The sequence below is a fragment of the Primulina tabacum genome, chromosome 11, assembly GCF_025594145.1.
Source record: "Primulina tabacum isolate GXHZ01 chromosome 11, ASM2559414v2, whole genome shotgun sequence".
NCBI classification, from domain to species: Eukaryota; Viridiplantae; Streptophyta; class Magnoliopsida; order Lamiales; family Gesneriaceae; genus Primulina; species Primulina tabacum.
In genome coordinates this window covers 3,833,272-3,856,101 of record NC_134560.1, presented here as the reverse complement: position 1 = coordinate 3,856,101, position 22,830 = coordinate 3,833,272, and the positions used below count along the sequence as shown (strand labels likewise).

The window sequence follows — 22,830 nt, the reverse complement described above, 5'->3', positions numbered from 1 at the left end:
ATCTTTTAGATCTTAAATTCTTCTCCAGTACCACGGTCCAATTATCTGGGCCTTGGCCTAATGTGTTGGGCCACTATATCATAGATCCAATATAACATCCAGGAACTCGAGAAATGGAATTCAGCTTCACAAGAATTGATTTAAATTATTATTAATGTGCTGAGTTAGTTTTTATTTTTTAAATAAATTTGTTTCGAATTCGATTTTTAAAAAATTCCAAAATATATTATTTTCTCTCTCGAATTTGTTAGTGTACTAATCCATATCTATTTGACTGAGTTAAATAAAACACAAATGGTTTCTAAGTTGTATAATTGTATATTTATTGAATCATAGATTCACTCTATAAAATAAAAATAATTAAATTTAATTAATAAAAATTTTCAATATTGTTACCCACTTGAATTTTTTATTTATATTTTTGAAAGTCATCCACTTGAAAATTAATCAAATATATGCTATGCATTTAATATAAAAGTCCAAATTGATATATGTCAACTTTAAGAGCACTCAGGAGCGAGACGCGGTTTCTTGTAAATATTGTTGAATAAGAAACCAATGAATATGTATAATTATTTGATTTTTTTAAAAATATTTATCTCTAAATGATTATGACTACTAATCGCAAATTTCATTAGTTAATGTTGGCGTATACGTATATACATTATGTGTGAGCATTGTTATTCATGTACAAGCGTGTTTTGTCGTATCAATACGTGTATGTTTTGATTCAGTGAGATTAGATGATAGATTGAAATATAAAGATACTATATTCGCACCAAACGACATTATCTCAAGTCTACCAATATATATTTTTCTCAGTAAGTATATTGTGAGACGATCTCAATGATTTATTTTCATGAGACGAATCAACCTGATTCACACTTAAAGTAAAAAATAATACATTTAGCATAAAAAAATTAATATTTTTTATAAATCGAATCGAGTTAGATATCTATCTCACAACACAACTCATGTGTTTTTTCATTAGTGCATTATTCAATCAATTAGTCATAACGTTGTTTGATGCTAGAAGAAAACAAATTTGTATATTATTTGTAAAGTAATAAACAAATTTGTATATTATTTAAAAATAATATTTCTGATATCATGATTTTAGTAGAATTTATGACAATGGAACTCGCAAGAGCTATATTACAATGTGTATTGAGTATATCTCCGGACTGACGCGGTAACATGGAAACTACACTAATTATGTAAATCATATTAGACAAACTATGTGTCTGTGTGATATGATCACCTACAAAAGTGTTAATAATATGAATCAAACTCATAAATATTGATCGAACAACAGAAACATTTAATAAATTTATTGTTATTAAGTCCACGTAAACACACACTGGCTATATTAACACAAAAAGACCGGAAACCCGGTCTCCTCAAATTGGATAAGGTTTCACAACGAATCACTCGGAAATTGGGGTTTTTTTTAATAATGTTGGCCATAGCAATTAATTGAGGTGCCTGTATTTATATTTGTAATACTGGGTTACGTCTGATTATTATATATTCAATTTAATATTTTTAAATTTATTACTAGATGACATCATGCGGTTAACACTTGACATCATAATTTTTTTCTATCTAATTTTTTTCATCATATGTCAACAAATAAATTTATGTGCACTTTATAACCCTTTTTTATTTTCTCATGATTCATTTAATAAAAACCACACCATAGTAGGAGGCCTATTTCTTTCTTTCTTTCTTTATTTTCTCTTTTTTTAATGATGATCAAATGAGAACTCGTAATCGCTGCTTTTATGTGTTTATTATTGGGTAAATTTTCGAGTTAATACGGTAACATACAAATCACACTATCTAGGTAAACCGCACTAAGAAAACTATGTGCACCAGGTTCAGGCTCGCTCGAAAATGTGTGAGTGGAATAAATCAAACACAAACCAATTATTTATCTATTTCATCAACTCGAACACCTCGAAAGAGACATACAACCTTTTTCTACAAACTAAGCACATAATATGCACTAAGTAGCCGTCAAAGTACATGTGTTGCATGAGTAAGAAAAATTAAAGTGGTTAAATTTGAAGTTACAGGACTACTGAGTTTTAAATTTAATATATTATATATTAATATAGATTAATTTACAATTATCTATACGTATTGGTACGTATACACCTCAGATAAAAGTATAAAACGTATATAATAAACTCTAATAATTGCGTTAGTGATGGGCCCTAAAAAATATCTAGAAAAATAAAATTATAATCCAATGAGAATTATTCAATTTTTTTTATAAAAAAAAATGAATTGGGTTTCACGTCCATAATAAATTACTCTCATCGCCAATCTGTCAATGTGACAACACCATAATAATATATAAAACCCAACACTGATCACCACCACCACCACCTCCAGTTCCTCCGCCACCAACTCCCGGCAGCCCTCCCACGACCCCACCCTATCTCAGGAAAGATATATTATAAACAGATGCATACAGAAGCAGTGATATTCATGGATAGGTGTCTTTTCACGAGCTAAAAGGTTGTCTGTCTTTCTACATAGGATAATTTTTTTGATCTTACTGGGAATTAATGGAAGAATGCTACGATCATGAGTCTGAAGAGGATTTTAGTACTAAAACTCCAGAAAACATACTATCTGGCGATGAAGATGCTTACATCCCTCCTCCCAGAAGAAGGTTTGATAGCATAAAATAGTCCCGCAGTTTTCTTATAATTCGAGTAGCTCGCAGGTATACTAAAGTGCATTTTTGGGGTTAATTTTTTGCTCCGAATTTTGAATGCGCAGTGGGAGGGGTGCACGAAAGAGGGTGGTGACAGTGCCGATTTCCGGCGGCGGCGATGGATACCGGAGTAGAGGAGAGGTGTATCCGCCGCCGGATTCTTGGTCGTGGAGAAAATACGGGCAAAAGCCTATCAAAGGCTCACCTTACCCCAGGTTATTAATTACCCATTTTTCTGGATTTTTAATTTTTATCGAATTCAAGATGTTGTGGTTGCCGGCGGGAAGTAGGTGGTTGCTTTTGTTTATTATTATTATTAGAGGCTGCTGTGTTCTAATATCTCATTCAATGAATTATGGATATAGTGGTTGAACACATAATTAACTTTGTTTAAAATTCATGTTGTTTAATAAATATTTTGAAATTTAAATAAAATAAATTTATATTTTAACAGGTGATATATAATATATGAAATTTAAATTTATTTGTCTTAAAAATTTAAATGGGCTTCTTTTACCCATGCATGTTCGACTAGACTAATTGGTGCATGTGCTTCACATATATGGATAAAGGAAATTTAGTTGTATAGGTGAATTTTAACCTATACTTGTTTACAATGAAAGGGTCTTTGTGAAATTTTGTGGTTCTTTTTAGAAATTTTCATATACATATGCTATTATATATTTCACATAAATTTTTGTGAGACGGTCTCACAAATCAATTTTGTGGGTCGAATATTTTATTTGGATCATTAATGAAAATTTTTTATTTTTTATGCTAAAAATTATTATTTTTTATTGTGAATATCGGTATGATTAATCTGTCTCATAAATAAAAATTTGTAAAACTATCTCACAAAAAACTTACTCGCATAAAATTTGACAGGCACAACGTAAAAAGAAGTATTTTTTAATGATTAACTAAGAATCCTATCAAATAGATAAGACAATATATAAAAATTTATTATTGCATGGCAGGGGATATTATAGATGTAGCAGCTCGAAAGGCTGCCCAGCCAGAAAACAAGTAGAGCGGAGCCGCCATGACTCCACCACTATACTCATCACCTACTCTTCGGACCACAACCACACTCTCCCCGCCTCCAAAAACCAACACCCCGCTTCTGGTGCCACTTCGCCCTCTTCCTACACCGCCACCACCAGTACTCCGCCCAACATTCCTCCAGATCAAGAAAGTACTGCTGCTAATTCCTCCACCCACACAGATATCGAGCTGTCTGACTACGGCTACTACTCCGAGCTTGCGGGTGAGCTCGGGTGGCTTTGTGAAATGGGGTCCACCATGATGGACGGTAACACACTGGTGGGGCCTGTCTGTGCAGGCCACCCTGAAATGGAGGCGTTCATGCCCATCAGAGAAGAGGATGAGCTTCTGTTTGGTGATCTTGGAGACCTACCGGAATATTCCTTGGTTTTCGGGCGTGTAGATACAGCAGGCCATGTTGCGGTTGCACAGGATAACTTCTTATAACGTGGGATGAGTATATAACTAGATAATGCTGGAGAATATTGAGAGCTGCATGTTTCCCATCATTTGTTTCTTTTTTTCCCCATTTACTGTAAAGATCTCAAGAAACGACGACTAGTTCCCTGATTTTATACCAAACTAAATTTTAGTAAATTTACCGCTGCGTTTTCGGCTCTGGCAGCTGTGAATCTCTCCTAAAAACCTTCGAGCATGTATAAAACTATTCCGAGGAGAATAACTATGATGACAGTAAATAGGGTAACAATGGAGTAAATATATAACACCAAATTTGCCTCTCTCTTTTTATTTTTTCTTTTTTTTTTCTCTAAAATTCTCTTTTATTATTTGATAATAAAGTATTAAACTTTCGTTTATATTTCTACTTGTTTCCCCGTGAATTATTTTGATTTTAATAGATAAATCTATTTTTAAGTGTTTGAAGTAAAATTAGTCGATGAACTCAAAACTTCTAATTTAATCCTTCATTCAATATATGCGCGCGTGTATGTTTGCATGTAGAATGAAATTTATTTATCTTGTGATTAGGTAAATAATATTTTACAAGGTGGGTTTTTCTAAATCTCACATATTTACACAGAAGATTATGCAAACTAAAAACATAAAGAGGGAAATATAAAGCGTGGAAAGTAGACAATACAAAATTTTTATATATAGTATTTCGAAATTAAAGTTTACTCCACTGCTCAATTCGACTTCAGAAGATTCCACTAAGATATATCTATATCTGTTTCTGATATTGAATTGATCCAATCAGCTTATTTTTTCTGATATGTCGAGTGTTTGGCTCTTCCTCTTTGGACGACTTTTCCAACTGTTGATAAATTTTTGAATCAAGTACTTAATTACAGCCACACAAATAAAAACTAATTACTAGAAGTATAGTTGTTAAATAATATAAAGAATATTCGAGTTAGTGTTTGATGTGATCAATTTATCTTACCAGACAATAATTACCAACATCGAATGTTTTGTATGAGAGTGAAATTTAAGCATTTCAATAAAGCACTAACCTACAGATAGGGCATTTCCCCTGGCTCTTCACCCACGGCACGATGCAGTCCTCGTGAAACATATGGTTGCAAGGAGTCGACGTGACAAATTGTCTAGTCCCGAAATCTTCCAAGCAAAACCTTTTACCTATATTGTCTTGCAGGATGTTTTTGGTGTCACTGCTGGTAGATTTGTTGCCTAGTCTCCTGATTATATTGCTCATGTGTGGGTTGTAGAGTTGTTTCCTTAGCTTATTGATGGCTTTGTTTTGATCTTCTTGACTCAGTCTCGATTCTTCCTCTGCTGGGGTTTGATCATATGGGTTGTAATACGTGCCACTGGTTCCAGGAGAAGTGTTTCGGAATCTGGGATGCGGATCATAAGCTTCGATGAGAAGGTACTGCACTGGTGCACGAGGGAATGCTGTTGATGGCAAACTGCATTAAGTAAAATAATAAAAATGGGTTAGATACAACTTGTTTTTTTATTATTCTGTTAAGAATGGAACTTGGACATAACTCAACCCCAAAAGCTAGACAACTAACACCCCCCTCACGTCCAGGAATGAACATCTGGAACGTGAAGTTAATAACCCAATATGGGCAGAACGGGTGACCCAACTATGGGCAGTCCAACACACAAAAGCTAGCTCAAGGGGGAGGATTGTCCAAGACCATATATACAACTCTCAGGTATTTTATCCAACCGATGTAGGACAACTAACACACCCCCTCATGCCCAGGAATGAACATCTGGAGCGTGAAGTTTACAAATGACCCAATTATGGGCAGAACGGGTGACTCAATTATGGGCAGTCCAACACATAACGGTGAAACCTGAATTCTGATACCATGTTAAGATTGGAACTTGGACCTAACTCAACTCCAAAAGCTAGCTCAAGGGGGGAGGATTATTCAAGACCATATATACAACTCCCAGATATTTTATCCAACCGATGTGAGACAACTAACATATTCCAATAGTGTTTCTGCAACTTGAACCTTTTTTTTTATTTAAGAAGCACAGCACCAGACTACCGGCCAACCGACCTCCTGCAGAGTCATCCCTGAGGAGATGGTCGATTCGCAACGCGTGAAGCATTGATATTTTACCTGACAATTTCATAATTAGATCCTCCTCCTGTAAATATCTCGTTAGCAAACCAAGAAGGATCTCTCGTGCTCCATCTTGAATTCTTGCAGACAAAAAGGGCCAGAAAGTACCAAATACAAGTTAGATAAACAGCCTAAGAAATAAGAATAAGTCAAGGTAAGGGTGTGAAGATAAAACCATAGTTCGCCGAGCCGTAACATAGTCCAGTAAATGAGGCGTCGATTGATTCAGGCTACGATTTCTAGGGACACATTCCCCATAATCTTGTCCAGGTTGTTGATTTTCCGGCGGCCAGAGATTGCTGGAGCTTCTTCTACTCATGGTGATGATGTAAAATGAATTCCTAAAATGAGGAATCTGTTTCCATCAACTTTACCATTTTTTATGCAAAACTTTATTTCTATTGAAAGATGCTCTTTTATGCGTGGATAAAAAAGATTCATCACTCGTCAGTTGGATTATGATGCAAAGAATTTGATTCTTTAAAAAGAGTCAAAATGGTTTTTCTGCCACCCTAGAGCTAATCAAGCTCTTGCCATCCACCTTCTCTACCCAGGCAGGAAATAATGCAAAAAATAATGATCACAGAAATATACGAACAGCCCCCAACAGTTTGAAAGATCACTTCTCACCTGGCAGAACCTTATATCACACCTTTGGGTGTAAATTCACACGAAGGATTAGGGTAGTTTTCAATAGCAACAAGTGTATCCAAGCTCAGTTACCCTTGAATATAATTTTGGATCCTAATAAACTCAACAGGGTCTTTTTCCAAAACCGTCATTACGAAAATAAATTTAATTGTATTTGGATCGAAAAAGTTTGTATAGATTGATAGCACCTTTCCACACTTAAAAAAATTACAACGGCAAAAATAAAGTCAATGAGGTATATCAAAATTGCAGCATGATCACATGCAGCTAGTAAACCATAGACTCTTCATTTCAACTTCTAACTTTTCAACATCTCCAAGGTTGATTTGAATCAAATGATTTAATAGATATCAAATCTAAAATTTAAATCCATCGCATTTATTTCGATATTCTTGAAATTATTGGGCTTGAACTTCGAATCCTGCATGTCAAAAGCAGCTATAGCATGATAAAAATGTTAAAATCACGCTTCCAACAGAGAAATTGAAGTATTCCTGTTAACACATACCTCAAGTCATAGCTTCCGTCTCCCGAGCATGATGAAAACATGAAGGTCGTTTGATACATAATATGCAATCATTCTGTGTCTAGATCCTTGTAGAAACATATTGATACTACATAGTACACCGTAAACTCTTATGATTCTTGATGCTTTCTTGATGAGAGTCGGCTGACCTATACAGAAGAAGAAAAAAAATTGTATTTAAAACATGAAAGCTTTTCAAGTTTCAACCCTTGATTTCACAAGTTCTCACTGCAGGATGCTCTGCATCAACTTATCCACTGTAAAGTTAACTGAATCAGAAGTAACTTAGCAATAAAAGTATGCATAGCAATTCAAGAAAGATCTGACAACAACTCCAAAGAGGAAAACCAAGGGAACTTTCTAACAGCAAAGTCATGTATGTAAATCTACTTGAAGGGATCTCAAGATTCCAGAAATGCTTCAATATAAATTCTCAAAAACGAATGGAAAAGCAAAAACCGTAAACATGTAGCCACTTGCGATAAAAACTTGATAAATTGATAATATAAGAGACAAAAATCACTTAAATGGAATCAGGCAAACAAATCAATCTTTCTTAGAAAATGAACGGAAACGAGATCCATGAACCCTTGAAAATTCACACAAATCCAAATGAAGAAGTCTTTTTTAATTGTTTAAAACTTACCAGGCACAATGCTACATCATCTCTTATACCCTAGGGGAGGACTCGCTGAAAATGTACCACCAAAAGGGCCAGATATCCGAAAAGATTTTTCATTCTTGACTTTACCAGAACTCACCACAGCTGCATATTCCTTCCCTGAAGTGATGGAATCGGCTAGTATCTCTAACAGTTATTTCTCTCTTAGCAATGATTGTCATGTATTTTAGAGCCGTGTGACAATCGCCACAAACCCTCAAGTTCTTAGTTACAATTATAGGTTTGTTAGATTTAAGGCTAATAATGGCAAATGCTACAGCAAGCTTCTCACTATGATAGAGAAGAATCCTTTCCTTCTCCTCCTCTTCTACGTCTTGGTAAACAAAATCGGACTCTGAACTATAGCCCATTAATTTCATCTCTGCATCAAGTTCATCCAGTTTCTTATTTATCATAGCAGACTGTGGATGAGACCTATCCCCACCAACAAAGGCGTGGATAGTTCCATTTACTTCTGTCCAACTGCATCCCGGTCTCTTCCTAAAGCCCAAATTCTTCTGCTTAATTCTAACAACAGCAGCATCGTCCCATCTATGTGCGGTGGTATACAAATTGAATAGAAGAACAAAATTTCCAGTACTAGAAGGTCCCAAACTTTGAATTCTCTTATTGACTTCTTCTCCAAGTTCAATGTTTTTATGAATCCTACATGCTGCTAGTAACGCGTTCCATAGGTGAGCATCAGGCTCAAATGGCATAGTACTGACAAAATTGTGAGCCTCATCCAAAAGACCAGCACGGCCCAACAGATCAACCATGCAGAAGTAATGATCCATCTGTGGTGTGATATCGAATTCTTGACTCATCACACGAAACAAATGCTTCCCTTCAGAAACAAGTCCAGAATGGCTGCATGCAGACAGGAGAGCAACAAAAGTTACATCATCTGGTTTTTCACCTTCATTCTGCATATCTTGAAACAGCAAAATTGCTTCCTTCCCACATCCATGAATTCCATAACCAACAAGCATTGCATTCCATGAGACCACATCCCTACCATGCATCTTGTCAAAGACAAGCCTAGCCTCTTCTATCTTACCACACTTATTATACATGTCTATTAAAGCATTAGACAGCGACACATCTGACGCAAATCCACGCACCACTGAGTAACCATGACCACAGGTCCCATGTTGCAGAGCAGATAAATGAGAGCAGGCAGGTAAAAAGCCCATCATAGTTGCCAATTCAGGCTCAAACCCTGATAATTGCATCTTATGGAACATTTGCAAAGCTTCCCGCGCATTGCCGTTTTGAACACAGCCAGAGATTATGGCACTATAAGAGACAGAATCTTTCGTCTGCATTTCTTCAAAGAACTGTATAGTGTAGTTCATCGACCCACACTTTGCATACAATGAAAGCAGCGTATTACACACTATTACATACGAGACATGACCTGACTTAACCGCGTAACAGTGTATCTGTTCACCAGCATTCGAATCATTTAGCTTAGCACAACCACGAACAACAGTTGCAAGCATAACAGGCGAGGAAGTTTCGCTAGCTTCCATTCTCATCTTTTTAAACAATTCTAAACCTTCTTCCACATGGTCACATGTAACAAAAGCTCCAATCATAGCACTCCAAGTGATCTCATTTTTTGACGCCATTGTTTTGAATAGATGCTTTGCATGTACCAACAGCCCACACTTCCCATACACATCCAGAAGCCCAGTGCCTACCACTACATCAACATGAAAATCCCTTCTCACGCAAAAACCATGAGCAGCTTTTCCTTCTCTCAACCTACATGTCTCTGCAATAGAGGGCAGAATGGCCACAATAGTAGAAGAGTTTGGTTCTACACCCTTGTTCTGCATCTCCGAAACCAGCCCAATCGCATCCAAACATAGCCCGTGTAATGAAAAGCCCGCTGCCATAGCATTCCAGGCCACTACATCCCTCTGAGGCATTCCATCAAACACCTCCCTCGCCTGCACCAGGCAGCCACACTTAACGTAAAAGTCAACCAATGCGGTACACACGTAAACATCATTTTCAAGATTATATCTTTTCGCATGCCCATGAATCTTTACACCCATGTCTATATCCTGCAAAGTAGAACATGCCTTCAGCACAAAAGGATAGGTGTAATTTGTAGGTGTGACCCCAGAATCCACCATTTCATTATACAAATCAACGGCCTTTACAAAAGGTCCATCCCATGCATAAGCTCTAATAATCTGATTCCATAATATAGTCATGTTTTTTCTCGAAGGATTTGGAATCGAATTGAAGACTCGATGTGCAAGTTGAGGCCTGCTGCATGAAAGGTAGAAACGCACGAGCTTGTCACGATATGGTGATTGAGAACCAAAATCTTCACCGTTCAGTTTGAGGATACGCTGGTGAATTATTTTACCTTGTTTGAGTGATTTTGATCCAATGCAAGCCTCAAGAAGTTGCAACCAACAATTGATGTTGGAGACCAAGCTCGTGCTTGGCATAATGCAAATAGTAATTGGCAGACTCGAGGTTCGTCTCCACCACTTATGTACCGACCATATTGCAAATTATCTACTTATGAACCCCAACCGGTTTATTTTCTTATTCCATTAATCTCATAATCATCTCCCCCCACGAACTATCCATCAATCCTAAACCGCCAGTCATACTAAAGTCACAAAATGACCCCATCAAAATTTGATTCCACTCCTATAGATATATAGAAATTATTGATTTTACGTGATAATATACATTAGTCTTTAAATTAATCAAATTAAGAAAACAAAGGAGTTTGTCTTTTGCTTCAAGGGTAGTCAGTTCTCTTGCTCTGCTTAATTAAAACACCTCCTCGCCAACTGTTCCATCATCTTTTTATTAATGATGATGAAATGTATAATCGTTATTTTTCGAAACCAACCATCTGTCCGACTGTCGTCATTTTATTTTGAGCAAGATGTTTCGGTTTCTTAGTTTTGTTTTGTTATTTTCAATGAAGGAGTCGGTTCCTTTTCATGATATTTGTTCCAAACACATGCAGATTTGTAGGTTTATTTCATGCCACTCATGTGGACATTGCATAGATGGATGGTGTGACAACATCTTATCCGTTGAAATGAAATGAGGGTAATGTTCATATTTATATTAATGGGAGACAATAATTAGGACAAACATAAACACACTCTCTCCATGGATCAGGACAAAAACATCAGTTGGATCCAAACTAGGCCCAATCTGCCCAAATTTATGTGGCTACATATTTTGAGAGCCAAGAGGCAAAATTCAGTTAGCCCTTTTGTTTTGAATAAGCTCATGCACCGGAATAGCCTTTGAATATGGATTTTAAATCGTTACTTTTTATATTTGAGATGAGATCAACAACAGTCATGATAGTGTTCAGCACACCACATATTTCCAAGCACAAGCATATTATTGAAGAAAAGTAATCCCACATGCACTTAGATTTTGGCTCACAGCTTGTGCAGAATTAGGTGAGCACCATATTGAGGTTGAAGTGTGAGCAGCATATCAGGCGCATGTGCATAAGATGGAGAAAGCTCGAAACTATAATGTTTCAAAATCATGGCCAATGCCATTTTGGCCTCCAACATGGCAAAGTTCTGTCCGATGCATATCCGTGGCCCCCCGCCGAATGGAAAATACGAGTATTTCCCATTCATCGCCTTCGACACACCTTCACCAAACCTCTCCGGCTTGAATTCCTTCACGTCGTCTCCCCATAGAGTGCTGTCATGGTGCAGCAAAATCGTGGGCAAGACGAGCTGAGTTCCGGCCGGTAAAGTTAGCTTTCCCAGAGTAGTATCGTGGTGTATGACTCGACCCGTCCCGATTGCTGGTGGATACAACCTCAGTACCTCATGAATAATCATCGTAATCTGAATAAATAAACGTGAACACAAGTTAGTTGTATCAGATGTAGTTTGGGATCGAATAGTAACTTTCATGTAATTATCATCATTATTTTTTCAAAAGGTGCTTACTATTTTCAGGTGGTTTAAATCTTGGAAATCTGGTGTTGAACTCCCAAGAACTTGTATAACCTCTTCTCTAGCTCGAGTCTGCCAATCCAAGTGTTTACTCAGCAAAATCATCGTCCACACAAGCAAGGACGAGGTTGTTTCCAGCCCAGCGATGTAGAAAAGCCTACATTCTTCAATCACCTCCTGCAAACTCATCCCAGAATCTTTCCCATTTATTTGAATCTCCTGAAAATTAGAATCTTTCCCATTTATTTGAATCTCCTGAAACTTAGAATCCAACAACATACTCAACAGATCATCTACATTTCCTTCCCCATATTCTATCACTTTCATTCTCTTATCAATGATTCGTAGTATCGACGATTCTACTTCCCTCCCAATTTCTTTCATCCTTCTGTTTACCTTTGTTGGCAAATATCTGCATACATCATTCGAACATGTGATGAAACAATAACCTAGTATCGAGATACTCGATGCTACACTCAACGATGAAGAAAATCTAGTAATATAATCTTATCTCCATCCGGGAATGCAAAGGAGCTGAGCCGCATTCAAGAAATGTTCGGCTTGTTCTTTTTGAAGCTCAAATATCTTTCTTCCTTCTTCATAGTTACTGCCGAATGCAGTACGCGAAATTGCATCGCTTGTCAATGTTTGAAGATAAGGCCACACATCCAATTCACAGGGTCCTTTGCTCGAGACAATGTCATCCCATTTTCTCAGCATGTCACAACTACTCGAGTAAAACGAGGGAAGCATATTCTACACCAAGAAAAGAGTAAAGTTATACGAAAATATGAAGTTTGATTAAAGCAGTGATGAGTAGAATCCTTAAGTTTTACCTTTAATTTTTCGAGGTGAAAGGCGGGATTGATCAGTTTTCTGTGCTTGGCCCATTTCTCTTTTTCATAGGCAGCTACTCCTTGTGGCAGAAGATCATACAGAGGAGAAGAAACTTTCTGGAAAACATAACTTCTTGACAAGACCTCTTTTATCAGTTCCGGGTCTGAGATAATGGCCGTAGGTTTTGGACCAAACCACATAAAGTAATTTTTGCCTGCAAGTTCAAGTTGATTAATAGTCAATGGTTTTCTATGAGTGAAAACGAGTTTCTATACTTTAGATTACGGTGAAACGAGTTGAGTGAAAGAATCTATGTTTATCGAAGTTTCATTTTGATTAAATTAGCTTGAATTCTGTTAAATTAATCTTGCTGCAGGAAATTCGAGCTTGAAAAATGGTACAAGAATCGAACGAAGCCAGGGTGTACTTCAGAATACCAACATACCATAGTTTTTGACAGGTTCATGGAAAATAAACACCCTGGGGATTATATCATTCGAGAAGTTCATAGGCTTGGACCGTGCTTCTTGAGTCATCGCGTTAATTTCTTTGAAATCTCCAATCAAGAATCTGTAAGATTTTCCATTAAATCCTTGCTGCCTCAGCTGTTTCTCCATTTTCTTGGGCCTCAGCCACGCCCAGCTCAAGAATTTCCAGCCATATACTGATACTAAAATTGCACAAGAAAGTGCCAATGCTGCGTTAAATACATCCATAATTTAAAATATAAATTTTCCTCGGTGTGTTTCAAGCATGACCCGTTTATATAAGCAACAAGGAGACGAGTTCTTTCGTTTGCTTCCTTTCTTGGTCAAAGCAAGATATAAATTTATTTCAGGTAATCAAATTAATTTTGATGAGTATGTCAATTTTAAAATTTAGTTTTAATTCGAGTTACATAAATATATATATTTAAAATTATAATAATAATAGTAATAATGATGACGATGATAAATCGTTCGAGATATACGTAGAGTTGTTTGAATATTTCAAGATTATAATACAAATCTAAACATATATGTAAATATATGACTTCCAATTGTGAATTTTCTAACATACCCTTATTCATTTAAGCTAGCAAATTAAATCAATGGTTTTTTTAATGTGCTCTTTTGGTAATTCATTGTACATCTTAAATGGCTTTGGACATTAATGCATATTGAATTCATCAATTTATTAATGATTTTTCTTTGTTACTACTAAAATTGGTTGCTAAAATGAGTTGATTTTTTCATGGTTGCTAATGAATATTTAATGTTTTATCATATATTTTCTTTTATTTTACATATAAATACATCACTTTTATAAAAATTTGATTTTTAAATATGAACTAAGAAGCATAATATATTTTTATTTAAATATATCATTTTTGTTTTTTTGATACTATTTTTTATATATATATTTTTTAATTTTTGCGGATGTTTTTGTGCTTATTATTTTTATTTAACATTATTGGAAATATTATATGCATAGAAAATTTAAATCATAATATGTCTACATTATTGTGTCTACACGCATTTGCAAATATAGGATCAATGTTCATATGTGTTTTCGTGAAATGAGTCAACTTTACCCGTATTTACAATAATAATTAATTTTTTTGTCATAAAAAATAATACTTTTTCATTAGTGAATCAAATAGGAGATTCGTCTTACAAAATGACTCGTGAGGCCGTCTCACAAAATTTTGTATTTTATCTTATTTATATATCTATTTTATTTAGCAAAATCACAATTGATATTTAATTTAATAAATGTTTAGTGGTTTTATTTTAACATTAATATGATAATTTAGTTAATTAAGAGAATTTTATTTGACAATATTTTGTCTATGTTTACTCCATTTAAGTATATCGTGATTTTGGTTTTGATAAAATTCACTATTATGTTATTTTTTCGTTGTGAATTATATTTGGATGAAAAATATATTTTCTAATTTGATAGAACTGTCATTGTATTATAATCACGCGAATTGAAAGTGTCATATGAATAAGTGAATATATATGATTTATTGTCATAATATATTTTTATTTTTTGTGTTTTATATATATTTAGATTGATAAATACTCATAAACAATATGTTATTCGATTTTAAACATTATCTAAATTTTATTATTATTTATTTCATTATTAGTTTTCTACGTGCTATATGCACGTATACATTCCTAGTGAAATTAATAAAAATAAACATTAATGCATCCTGTGGTTTTCAGAAACAAGATACAAGTACTATTTAAAAGAAGTTAATTAAGAAGAAAACTAATTCGGGCATGACTGCATTTCAAAATAAATTATTTTTCTTTTCTTTTCTTTTCTTTTCTTTTTTTTTTAAAGAAAGAAATAAGTGACTTTTCAAGCACTACAAAGAATGGAAGTTTCTATATTTCGGCACACCACGCGAGAAAACCAAGAGGACACGAGAATTCGTCTATGTTACGTCGGATGTGTTATTATTCTTATGATTTTATTCGTCTATGTTACGTCGGAAGTTTCATGATTTTTTTTTTTAAAAATGCTAACAATAACTCTTTAATTATAAAAAATACGATAACGTTACGCTAAATTTTTTTCCCTCATGTTCATGCTTTACTTATCTTCGATATATTAATTTGTGATAAAATATATCAAACCGTAGTATAACATTATATATGTAAACAATAAAATTAAGTATATGGTCACCTTCTGATGCACAGACACTTAGATTTTGGCTCACAGCTTGTGTAGAATTAGGTGAGCTCCATACTGTGGTTGAAGGGTCACCACCATATCAGGTGCATGTGCATAAGATGGAGAAAGCTCAAAACTATAATGTTTCAAAATCATGGCTATTGCCATTTTTGCCTCCAACATGGCAAAGTTCTGCCCAATGCATATCCGTGGCCCCCCGCCGAATGGAAAATATGCGTATTTCCCATTCATTGCCTTCAACACTCCTTCACTAAACCTCTTTGGATTGAACTCCTTCGCATCATCCCCCCATATAGCGCTGTCATGTTGCAGCAAAATCGTGGGCAAGAAGATCTGAGTTCCGGCTGGTAAAGTTAGCTTCCCCAATGTAGTTTGTTTATGTATGAATCGACTCATCATGACTGCTGGTGGATACAACCTCAGTACTTCATGAAAGATCATTGTGATCTGGATGAAAAGACGTGAAAAAATGTTACTTGTATAGTTGTATGTGATTTGGTATAAGGATCGAACTCTAACTTCAAGTGTCATCTTTGAACAAGTACTTACGATTTTCAGGTGGTTCAAATCTTGGAAATCTGGAGGTGAACTTCCAAGAACTTGTAGAACCTCTTTTCTAGCTTGATTTTGCCAATCCATGTGTTTACTCAGTAAAATCATCGTCCACACAAGCAACGATGAGGTTGTCTCCTGCCCAGCGATGTAAAAAAGCCTACACTCTTCGATCACCTCCTGCAAAGTCATCCCAGAATCGTTCCCATGCTGTTGAATCTCCTGAAAATTAGATTCCAACAATATACCTAACAGATCATCTGAATTAACCTCCTCAGATTCTATCACTTTCATTCTCTTTTCAATAATTCCTAATATCGACGACTTAACTTCCCTCACAATTTCCTTCATCCTTCTGTTTGTCTTTGTTGGCAAATATCTGCACACATCATTTGAACAAATGATGAAACAATAACCTAGTATCCAGATACTCGATGCTACAGTACACGCACACAACGATCAAGAAAATCGAGTAATATAATCCTATATACCTCCATCCAGGAATGTAAAGGAGCTGAGCAGCGTCAAAGAAATGCCCAAATTGTTCTTTTTGAAGTTCAAATATCTTTCTTCCTTCTTCATAGTTACTGCCGAATGCAGTGCGCGAAATCGCATCACTTGTCAAGGTTTGAAGATAAGGCCACACATCCACTTCACAAGATCCTTTGCTCGACAAAATCTCATCCCATTTGCTCAGCATATCACAACTACTCGAGTAAAATGAAGGAAGCATATTCTACTCCAAGAATAAGAGTATGAAGTTATACTACAACATGAAGTTAGATCACAAATAAAATGATTAGTAGAATCTCGAAATTTAACCTTTAATTTTTCGAGGTGAAAGGCAGGATTGATCAATTTTCTATGCTTGGCCCATTTCTCAGTTTCATAGGCAGCTACTCCTTGTGCTAGAAGTTTACCAAGTGGAGAAGAAGGCTTCTGAAAGACAAAATTTTTAGACAAAACCTCTTTTACCAGTTCCGGGTCTGAGATAAGGGCTGTAGGTGTTGGACCAAACCACACAAAGCAATCTCTACCTCCTATTTCAAGTTGATAGAAAGGATCATGCGAACATACAAAAGCAGACAATCAATCATGTCGAGTTTCTTATCATAACATAATTTAATCTGCTCATTTACATAACGAAAATGGAAGGAAGATATATTTTAGAATAACAGCACACCATAGTTTTCGAGAGATTCGTGGATGAAAGGCAACACTCTGGGGACTATATCATTAGAGAAAGTGATGGGTTTGGACTTTGCTTCTTTCATCATGGTGAGCATTTCTTTGAAGTCCCCAAACAAAAATCTGTAAGAATTGCCATTAAATCCCTGTTGCCTCAGCTGTTTCTCCTTTCTCTTGGGCCTCAACCACACCCAATTCAACATTTTCCAGCCATAAACTGATAATAAAATAGCACCAGAAAGTGCCAATACTGTGTACAACATATTCATCAAATAATTTTCCATCTGTTAGTTAAAAGAAAATGATTTTGTTCACCAAGTTTTCAATGTACGACCAGAGGAGAATGGAGATGAGTATGGGAACTTGTGAAGCACTCGTGGAAGTCTAGTTGACTTTTGATGTGACGCTGCTAGAATATTTCGAAACTAAAATCTAAATAAATTTCATGAACAGGATTAACGATTTAATCAAATCCAGTCGAAATCTTGAATATTTGAGTTTAACTTGTTTACTTAATGAATATATTCATAACTCACGAATTTATTCAAATTTTTATCGAACCTAAGCAAGTTTAATAAATATAAATTATACATTTAAATATTAATTAAATTCATTAAAAATAAATTATATATTTAGAAAAAGATATAACATTTTTACTCAAATTTGTGAATTTATTGTAATAAATAAATTTAATAGATTTTCTATATATTTCATAAGTAATGTACAAAATCAATAAATCAAATATCAAAACTATTAATTTTTGCCTAAGAGATGATTCGTGAACTTATCAACGAACATGTTTACGAACTAACGAGCCGAATATTGTAAAATTTGAGTTTGGTTCGTTTATCTTAACGACTCTCATTAAACGAACATACCTAAACAGGATCCTCGAATGATTAAAGATTTATTAATTAAACAAAAAAGAAGAAATCACATTGGATAATATTTAAAAAATTATAAAGGAGTTTCTGCGAAAATTGGTTGTTGACCAAAACCAAGAGAAATAACTTTTTAGTTAGCCTCGTGGCTCCACAAAGTCGAATTTTCAAAGTCCAGAGGCGAGACCGGATCCCAAAAATCGTATCCAATCAATGGTTGCTCAAGTTTTCCACACGATGGAGCCTTCCATTTTATTTTATATTATTACTGTTTTTTATTATTATCTTTTGAATTAGTCCAGTCCATTCTCGAATAAAAATCTATCATCTTGGCAAAGGGTTTTTGTTTAGTGTTAGGGATCCGCAGTTTGGAACCTAGAAACTAAAATTCTTCATAATTGGCTTCACTCAATCATTTGCCATTGTTCTGCAAATATGATTGGAATACTTTGATAAAATCCTTTCCATATTTTTAAGCTGGAACCCTCCTACGCTATGATCACCAGCAACAAAGTTTCAAGCCAAAGAAGAAACCATAAAAGTGCAACTCCATGCCACTTACAACAAGCATGCCAGAACTATTCTCGGGCAAGATTTTACGAATGAAGACGCTTCTATAACAAACTCACATGAAGCTGCCACCTAGACACAATCATTTGGCACATCCCAAGCACAATATATTCATGTAAAACATAAAATTGGAGCAAGGTGGTTGATTGATATCTATGTTAGAGATGAGACTCTTATTATATATTTCACAAAAGGCCATACCTCGCTGTGTCATAGAGAGGCAACAAAAACAAGCAAAATAAAGACTGAAAAAATACAGATATGGATCTAACTACCTACATATATACGATCACAAGATTCTAGAGTTGAATCAAATTAGCATTGCCCATGGACCCTTTTTTTCCTCCGGCTAGGAAACAAAATTTGGTGGCCATAAAGGGCGCTTTGGATCCAGATCAGTTTTGCAAGCTAATCATTCCACCAAGGCTCGAATTCATCTGTAAATCAACCAAGACTGTTCTGTTATACAGGTCTCGTCTTTCTGATTGTACCTCCTGTGAATCAGATGGACCAGGCATCTCCGTAAGAAACTGCTGCCAGAAGATGTCATTACCCCCAACCGGAAGGGAAGGAATGGTGCTGCCTTGGTCTTGATCTTTCGACAATTCTGTATCTAGGCTTTTAGTTGGGCTCATGTTCACATCAATTCCAGATGGTTTGTAGCTGGAATCTGGATCGATATGAATGGATGATATAGCCGGGATACCAACAAAACTCGAAGATGTAGTCAGTTCTGGGGAGAAATGGCGATCTTGTGAAGGTGACACCACCATTTGGCACTCGAGAGAGGAAGGTGGAATACTCAAATCTGAATCGCCAGATGATGCTGGAATTTCTGTGATAACTATTGGTGAAGGCAAAGAGGGCACATTAAACTCGTGCGAATTTTGAGATGGAGTTTGGCCGATTTCTTGCAGAAACTTTTCCAAAAAAGTTAAGGAAGAATCCAACTTTTCAACCACTTCATAGTTCAATGATGCAAGAGATGAATTCTCTTGCAATGTTGTGCTCTGGTCCTCCGCCAGATTGGCTTCATCATGCAAATAATTCAAAGCCAACAACCTTCTTTTCTTGTTATGGGGCTCCACCTCGTCCATGAGACTCGAGGCATATCCTGGTTTCTGCAACATTTGAGCCAAGATGGTCATCAACTGCTGCTGCCGTTGATTGATAGTTTGCAACGTCTGCCCTAATGACCTGAGTTGATACTTGTATTCTAGATTTTCATTTTCGCACTGGTCCAATTCCGACTGAAGTAAAAACTTTTCCTGTTGCAGTTTCTCAATCTCCTTTTCAAATTGTTCTCGCTCTGAGTCACTCAATGGAACCATGTTTCCATGACCTGAATGACTGTGGATGGGCTTTCGCCTATGTATGTTCTTTAAAAGATGCCTCTGCCCTCGAATAAACTCCTCATTTGCAAACTCCCACTGATCAGGATCAATTTTCCTGAAACCCTACAGATTGCAGGGAAATGATGAGTAAAAGCATCTTACAGCTACTATCTTAACAACTAAAAATAAAACCAGAAAAATACAGAAATTTAACTGGGAGGATGTAGAATGTATTTTGCAAAGATTTTTAGAAAGGTGAACAAAAAAATATTGAGAAATGGCAGCAATGGCACGATTCGCCTTCCTCTTTTGCTTCATTCCAAAGCTATAAACTTTAAAAAGAACTATTTAACGAAGTCGAGATATATCCACACTAAAAACATTCATAATTTAGTAAGACTGCTTAAAAGCTATGGCCAATGAAGACAATGCAACCTAATTTCTTTCGAATCATAATACCACCTAAGGAGCACGTTCACATTAACATCCAAATATTCAGGACACAAGTTTGCAGCTAATCTTTTCCAATAATCGCACAAGTTTACTTAAGCCATGGGGGCTTTGGGCATTAAATTGGCGATCAATATTAGCTCGAATCCCAATTGTAGATCGACTGCCAACTCTTGCATCAAAAGCTATAGGCGATCGAAAGTTACCATACGCAGCACAGCGTGCTCATTGTTTGCAACCCATCGCAGAAGCACATAAACAAATAAATGAATTTACACAAATACAGACACTTGGTAAGGGGAAAAAAAGGCTTAGCTCCGTGAAATGGAAATTGAGACGACGATCAATAAATTTCAGAGAACAGAGGGCTTACATATGTATTCAGTTGCCTGATGAAGCTGGAGAAGTTATTGTGCTTGAAATATTTAGGTAGCAAATCTCTAGCAAACTCCGGCGGATTCCAAACAACGAAACTATGACCGCTGTGATTCCAAGAAACTACAGAATTAGTCAATGGATCATCCACCATTTCATATGTTTTCACCAGAAATGGAGCCGGTGAATTAGAACCACCATTCGATCCATCCATCACAAATGAGCAAAACTATTAATTAAATAACTGACTTCAAAAACCAAAATTCTTCGATAGATCTCCCCCGCACTTAAAATCAAATAGCCCAAGTTTTCCTCAGAAATCCATCAAACCCCTCAAAATTTCAGTAAAGATTCAATATTTCTTCGGGTAATAAACAAATTCAACTCACAAAAAATACTACCTCGAATCAGAGAAAAAAATCCGCGCACATAATCACCAAATTCGAATCGATTGTAAATAAATACAAAACCCCCCAATAAATATTTTCAATTAAATTAAAAAATCAAAACAAAGGACTTTAATTATTATCACTGCAGAAAACAGGTAACTCTTAAAATAAAGATTGTCTTGGAGAAAAAGAAACAAGACCCACATGAAAGAATTATATATGGAGAAAAACCCAATTGGCACAATCGTCAAAATTTGACCTTTGACTGAGGGCTGCATCAAAAATGAGTGAACCATAAAGAAGAGTAGACTTGACTTTCAACAATTCTGGTTTTGGGGATTACTTGAGCCCAACTATTGGCTATTGCACATATATGTGTGTGTGTTATTTTTGTGTTGATTTTTTATTTAAAATTTATTTTTTTATAATAATTTTTTATATTAGAAAATATTATCATTTGAAAATTCTAAAATTTGGATAAAGATCACAAAAATATTTTATTAGTTTTAAAATTTTTGAAAAGTGGACATATGACAGTGATAAGATAATACACAAATTTATTAAAATATATTTTTATAATATTTTTTGTTAAATGAAAATAGAGTATTTTTATAATTTTAGAAGGATATTGTTTGTATTTAAAAAAAAAAATCTATCATCAAACCAAATTTAGTTAATTTAAGTGTCACAAACTTAATAATATATTAATACACTGACGCACGTGTTGAGTGCTTATATAATATATTTTATAATTCATTTGATTTATATTTAAATGAGAATCAAAATATAATTATAAAAATTGTCAAGGATTATATTTAATTTTGTGTATGAATTTAAAAAATATATAGAAAAAAGAAAGAAAGAAAAATCAAAGTAAAAATTGAACATACAAGATTATTTGAAAACAAAGACTGTATCCACTAAATTATACGTGAATTGCATTAAAATTTTAATATTTTATTAATATATATAATTATTAAAATATCATGACACTAAAAATTAATTAATTTAAGAGAAACAAACTTAATAATATAATATATACAAACTTTATATTATATATTATATATATATAAGTGTAGATAGATACCATCTATGTGTGAGACCTTTTGACTTTTCAAAGATGCCTTTTATTTTTTATTTAAATATATTCATAAATATTTAGAATGTTGAATTCAACTTTGACGAGAAGAGAGCAAGTATTCCGGTGAACAAGACACAGTCAGATCCGTTCAAATTCTGTGAACTTGGGCTCGATTTTGATAGTTCGTGAATTATTATTCATGGAAGAGAAACCATCAATTTACGGAAAGATTTTATGATTGAATTTGAAACTCATCGACCAATGTCATTTATATATTTTAATCAATTTCATATTAATTGATCTACATAATGTTCATTATAGAACTTATGTT

General features: G+C 34.9%; 6 protein-coding genes and 1 long non-coding RNA gene across 9 annotated transcripts; 2 read left to right on the top strand and 5 right to left on the bottom strand.

Annotated features, from left to right (window-relative positions):
• The first annotated feature begins 2,329 nt into the window (after positions 1-2,329).
• Positions 2,330-4,369, top strand: LOC142517692 (putative WRKY transcription factor 69). The gene is made up of 3 exons (XM_075620079.1): positions 2,330-2,683; positions 2,794-2,943; positions 3,706-4,369. Exons 1-3 carry the CDS (start codon positions 2,577-2,579, stop codon positions 4,217-4,219), a joined length of 771 nt encoding a protein of 256 aa, XP_075476194.1. The 5' UTR covers positions 2,330-2,576; the 3' UTR covers positions 4,220-4,369.
• A 397-nt stretch (positions 4,370-4,766) lies between these two features.
• LOC142517693 (uncharacterized) lies at positions 4,767-6,661 on the bottom strand. The gene is made up of 4 exons (XM_075620080.1): positions 6,518-6,661; positions 6,340-6,422; positions 5,248-5,664; positions 4,767-5,048 (listed from the first exon to the last, which is right to left on the bottom strand). The coding sequence occupies exons 1-4, from the start codon at positions 6,659-6,661 to the stop codon at positions 4,988-4,990; spliced, it is 705 nt and encodes a 234-aa protein (XP_075476195.1). The 3' UTR covers positions 4,767-4,987.
• Positions 5,278-6,394, top strand: LOC142517694 (uncharacterized). The gene is made up of 3 exons (XR_012813358.1): positions 5,278-5,412; positions 5,514-5,624; positions 6,246-6,394. It is a non-coding gene; the product is annotated as an uncharacterized LOC142517694 (long non-coding RNA).
• On the bottom strand, positions 6,200-10,806 carry LOC142517691 (pentatricopeptide repeat-containing protein At3g16610-like). Of its 3 annotated transcripts, none has more exons than XM_075620076.1 (3): positions 8,166-10,806; positions 7,502-7,668; positions 6,200-6,683 (listed from the first exon to the last, which is right to left on the bottom strand). In XM_075620076.1, exon 1 carries the CDS (start codon positions 10,649-10,651, stop codon positions 8,267-8,269), a length of 2,385 nt encoding a protein of 794 aa, XP_075476191.1. In that variant the 5' UTR covers positions 10,652-10,806; the 3' UTR covers positions 6,200-6,683; positions 7,502-7,668; positions 8,166-8,266. The 3 variants fall into 3 exon arrangements, with proteins under 3 accessions (XP_075476191.1, XP_075476192.1, XP_075476193.1); XM_075620077.1 differs by lacking the exon at positions 6,200-6,683 and having other exon boundaries at positions 7,526-7,668; positions 8,166-10,466; positions 10,567-10,790; XM_075620078.1 differs by lacking the exon at positions 6,200-6,683 and having other exon boundaries at positions 7,526-7,668; positions 8,166-10,463; positions 10,567-10,790.
• A 734-nt stretch (positions 10,807-11,540) lies between these two features.
• Positions 11,541-13,794, bottom strand: LOC142518303 (cytochrome P450 72A225-like). Its single transcript, XM_075621068.1, has 5 exons — positions 13,437-13,794; positions 12,991-13,205; positions 12,668-12,910; positions 12,149-12,568; positions 11,541-12,043 (listed from the first exon to the last, which is right to left on the bottom strand). The coding sequence occupies exons 1-5, from the start codon at positions 13,705-13,707 to the stop codon at positions 11,618-11,620; spliced, it is 1,575 nt and encodes a 524-aa protein (XP_075477183.1). The 5' UTR covers positions 13,708-13,794; the 3' UTR covers positions 11,541-11,617.
• A 1,819-nt stretch (positions 13,795-15,613) lies between these two features.
• LOC142518738 (cytochrome P450 CYP72A219-like) lies at positions 15,614-17,845 on the bottom strand. Its single transcript, XM_075621546.1, has 5 exons — positions 17,415-17,845; positions 17,054-17,271; positions 16,723-16,967; positions 16,229-16,610; positions 15,614-16,126 (listed from the first exon to the last, which is right to left on the bottom strand). Exons 1-5 carry the CDS (start codon positions 17,701-17,703, stop codon positions 15,701-15,703), a joined length of 1,560 nt encoding a protein of 519 aa, XP_075477661.1. The 5' UTR covers positions 17,704-17,845; the 3' UTR covers positions 15,614-15,700.
• A 1,167-nt stretch (positions 17,846-19,012) lies between these two features.
• Positions 19,013-21,762, bottom strand: LOC142518119 (heat stress transcription factor A-4b-like). The gene is made up of 2 exons (XM_075620800.1): positions 21,028-21,762; positions 19,013-20,327 (listed from the first exon to the last, which is right to left on the bottom strand). The coding sequence occupies exons 1-2, from the start codon at positions 21,241-21,243 to the stop codon at positions 19,266-19,268; spliced, it is 1,278 nt and encodes a 425-aa protein (XP_075476915.1). The 5' UTR covers positions 21,244-21,762; the 3' UTR covers positions 19,013-19,265.
• Positions 21,763-22,830: the final 1,068 nt, after the last annotated feature.

Coding starts and splice junctions, on each gene's coding strand:
- LOC142517692 (XM_075620079.1), top strand. CDS start 2,577: ATGGAAGAATGCTACGATCATGAGTCTGAAGAGGATTTTAGTACTAAA. Junction 2,684..2,793: donor ATCCCTCCTCCCAGAAGAAG/GTTTGATAGCAT, acceptor TTGAATGCGCAG/TGGGAGGGGTGCACGAAAGA. Junction 2,944..3,705: donor AAAGGCTCACCTTACCCCAG/GTTATTAATTAC, acceptor ATTGCATGGCAG/GGGATATTATAGATGTAGCA.
- LOC142517693 (XM_075620080.1), bottom strand. CDS start 6,661: ATGAGTAGAAGAAGCTCCAGCAATCTCTGGCCGCCGGAAAATCAACAA. Junction 6,423..6,517: donor TTACGGCTCGGCGAACTATG/GTTTTATCTTCA, acceptor TTTGTCTGCAAG/AATTCAAGATGGAGCACGAG. Junction 5,665..6,339: donor TCTAATTATGAAATTGTCAG/GTAAAATATCAA, acceptor TACTTAATGCAG/TTTGCCATCAACAGCATTCC.
- LOC142517691 (XM_075620076.1), bottom strand. CDS start 10,651: ATGCCAAGCACGAGCTTGGTCTCCAACATCAATTGTTGGTTGCAACTT.
- LOC142518303 (XM_075621068.1), bottom strand. CDS start 13,707: ATGGATGTATTTAACGCAGCATTGGCACTTTCTTGTGCAATTTTAGTA. Junction 13,206..13,436: donor TGAACCTGTCAAAAACTATG/GTATGTTGGTAT, acceptor TTGAACTTGCAG/GCAAAAATTACTTTATGTGG. Junction 12,911..12,990: donor TTCACCTCGAAAAATTAAAG/GTAAAACTTAAG, acceptor TTCTTGGTGTAG/AATATGCTTCCCTCGTTTTA.
- LOC142518738 (XM_075621546.1), bottom strand. CDS start 17,703: ATGGAAAATTATTTGATGAATATGTTGTACACAGTATTGGCACTTTCT. Junction 16,968..17,053: donor TTCACCTCGAAAAATTAAAG/GTTAAATTTCGA, acceptor TTCTTGGAGTAG/AATATGCTTCCTTCATTTTA. Junction 16,127..16,228: donor ATTTGAACCACCTGAAAATC/GTAAGTACTTGT, acceptor CTTTTCATCCAG/ATCACAATGATCTTTCATGA.
- LOC142518119 (XM_075620800.1), bottom strand. CDS start 21,243: ATGGATGGATCGAATGGTGGTTCTAATTCACCGGCTCCATTTCTGGTG. Junction 20,328..21,027: donor TCAGGCAACTGAATACATAT/GTAAGCCCTCTG, acceptor TGCAATCTGTAG/GGTTTCAGGAAAATTGATCC.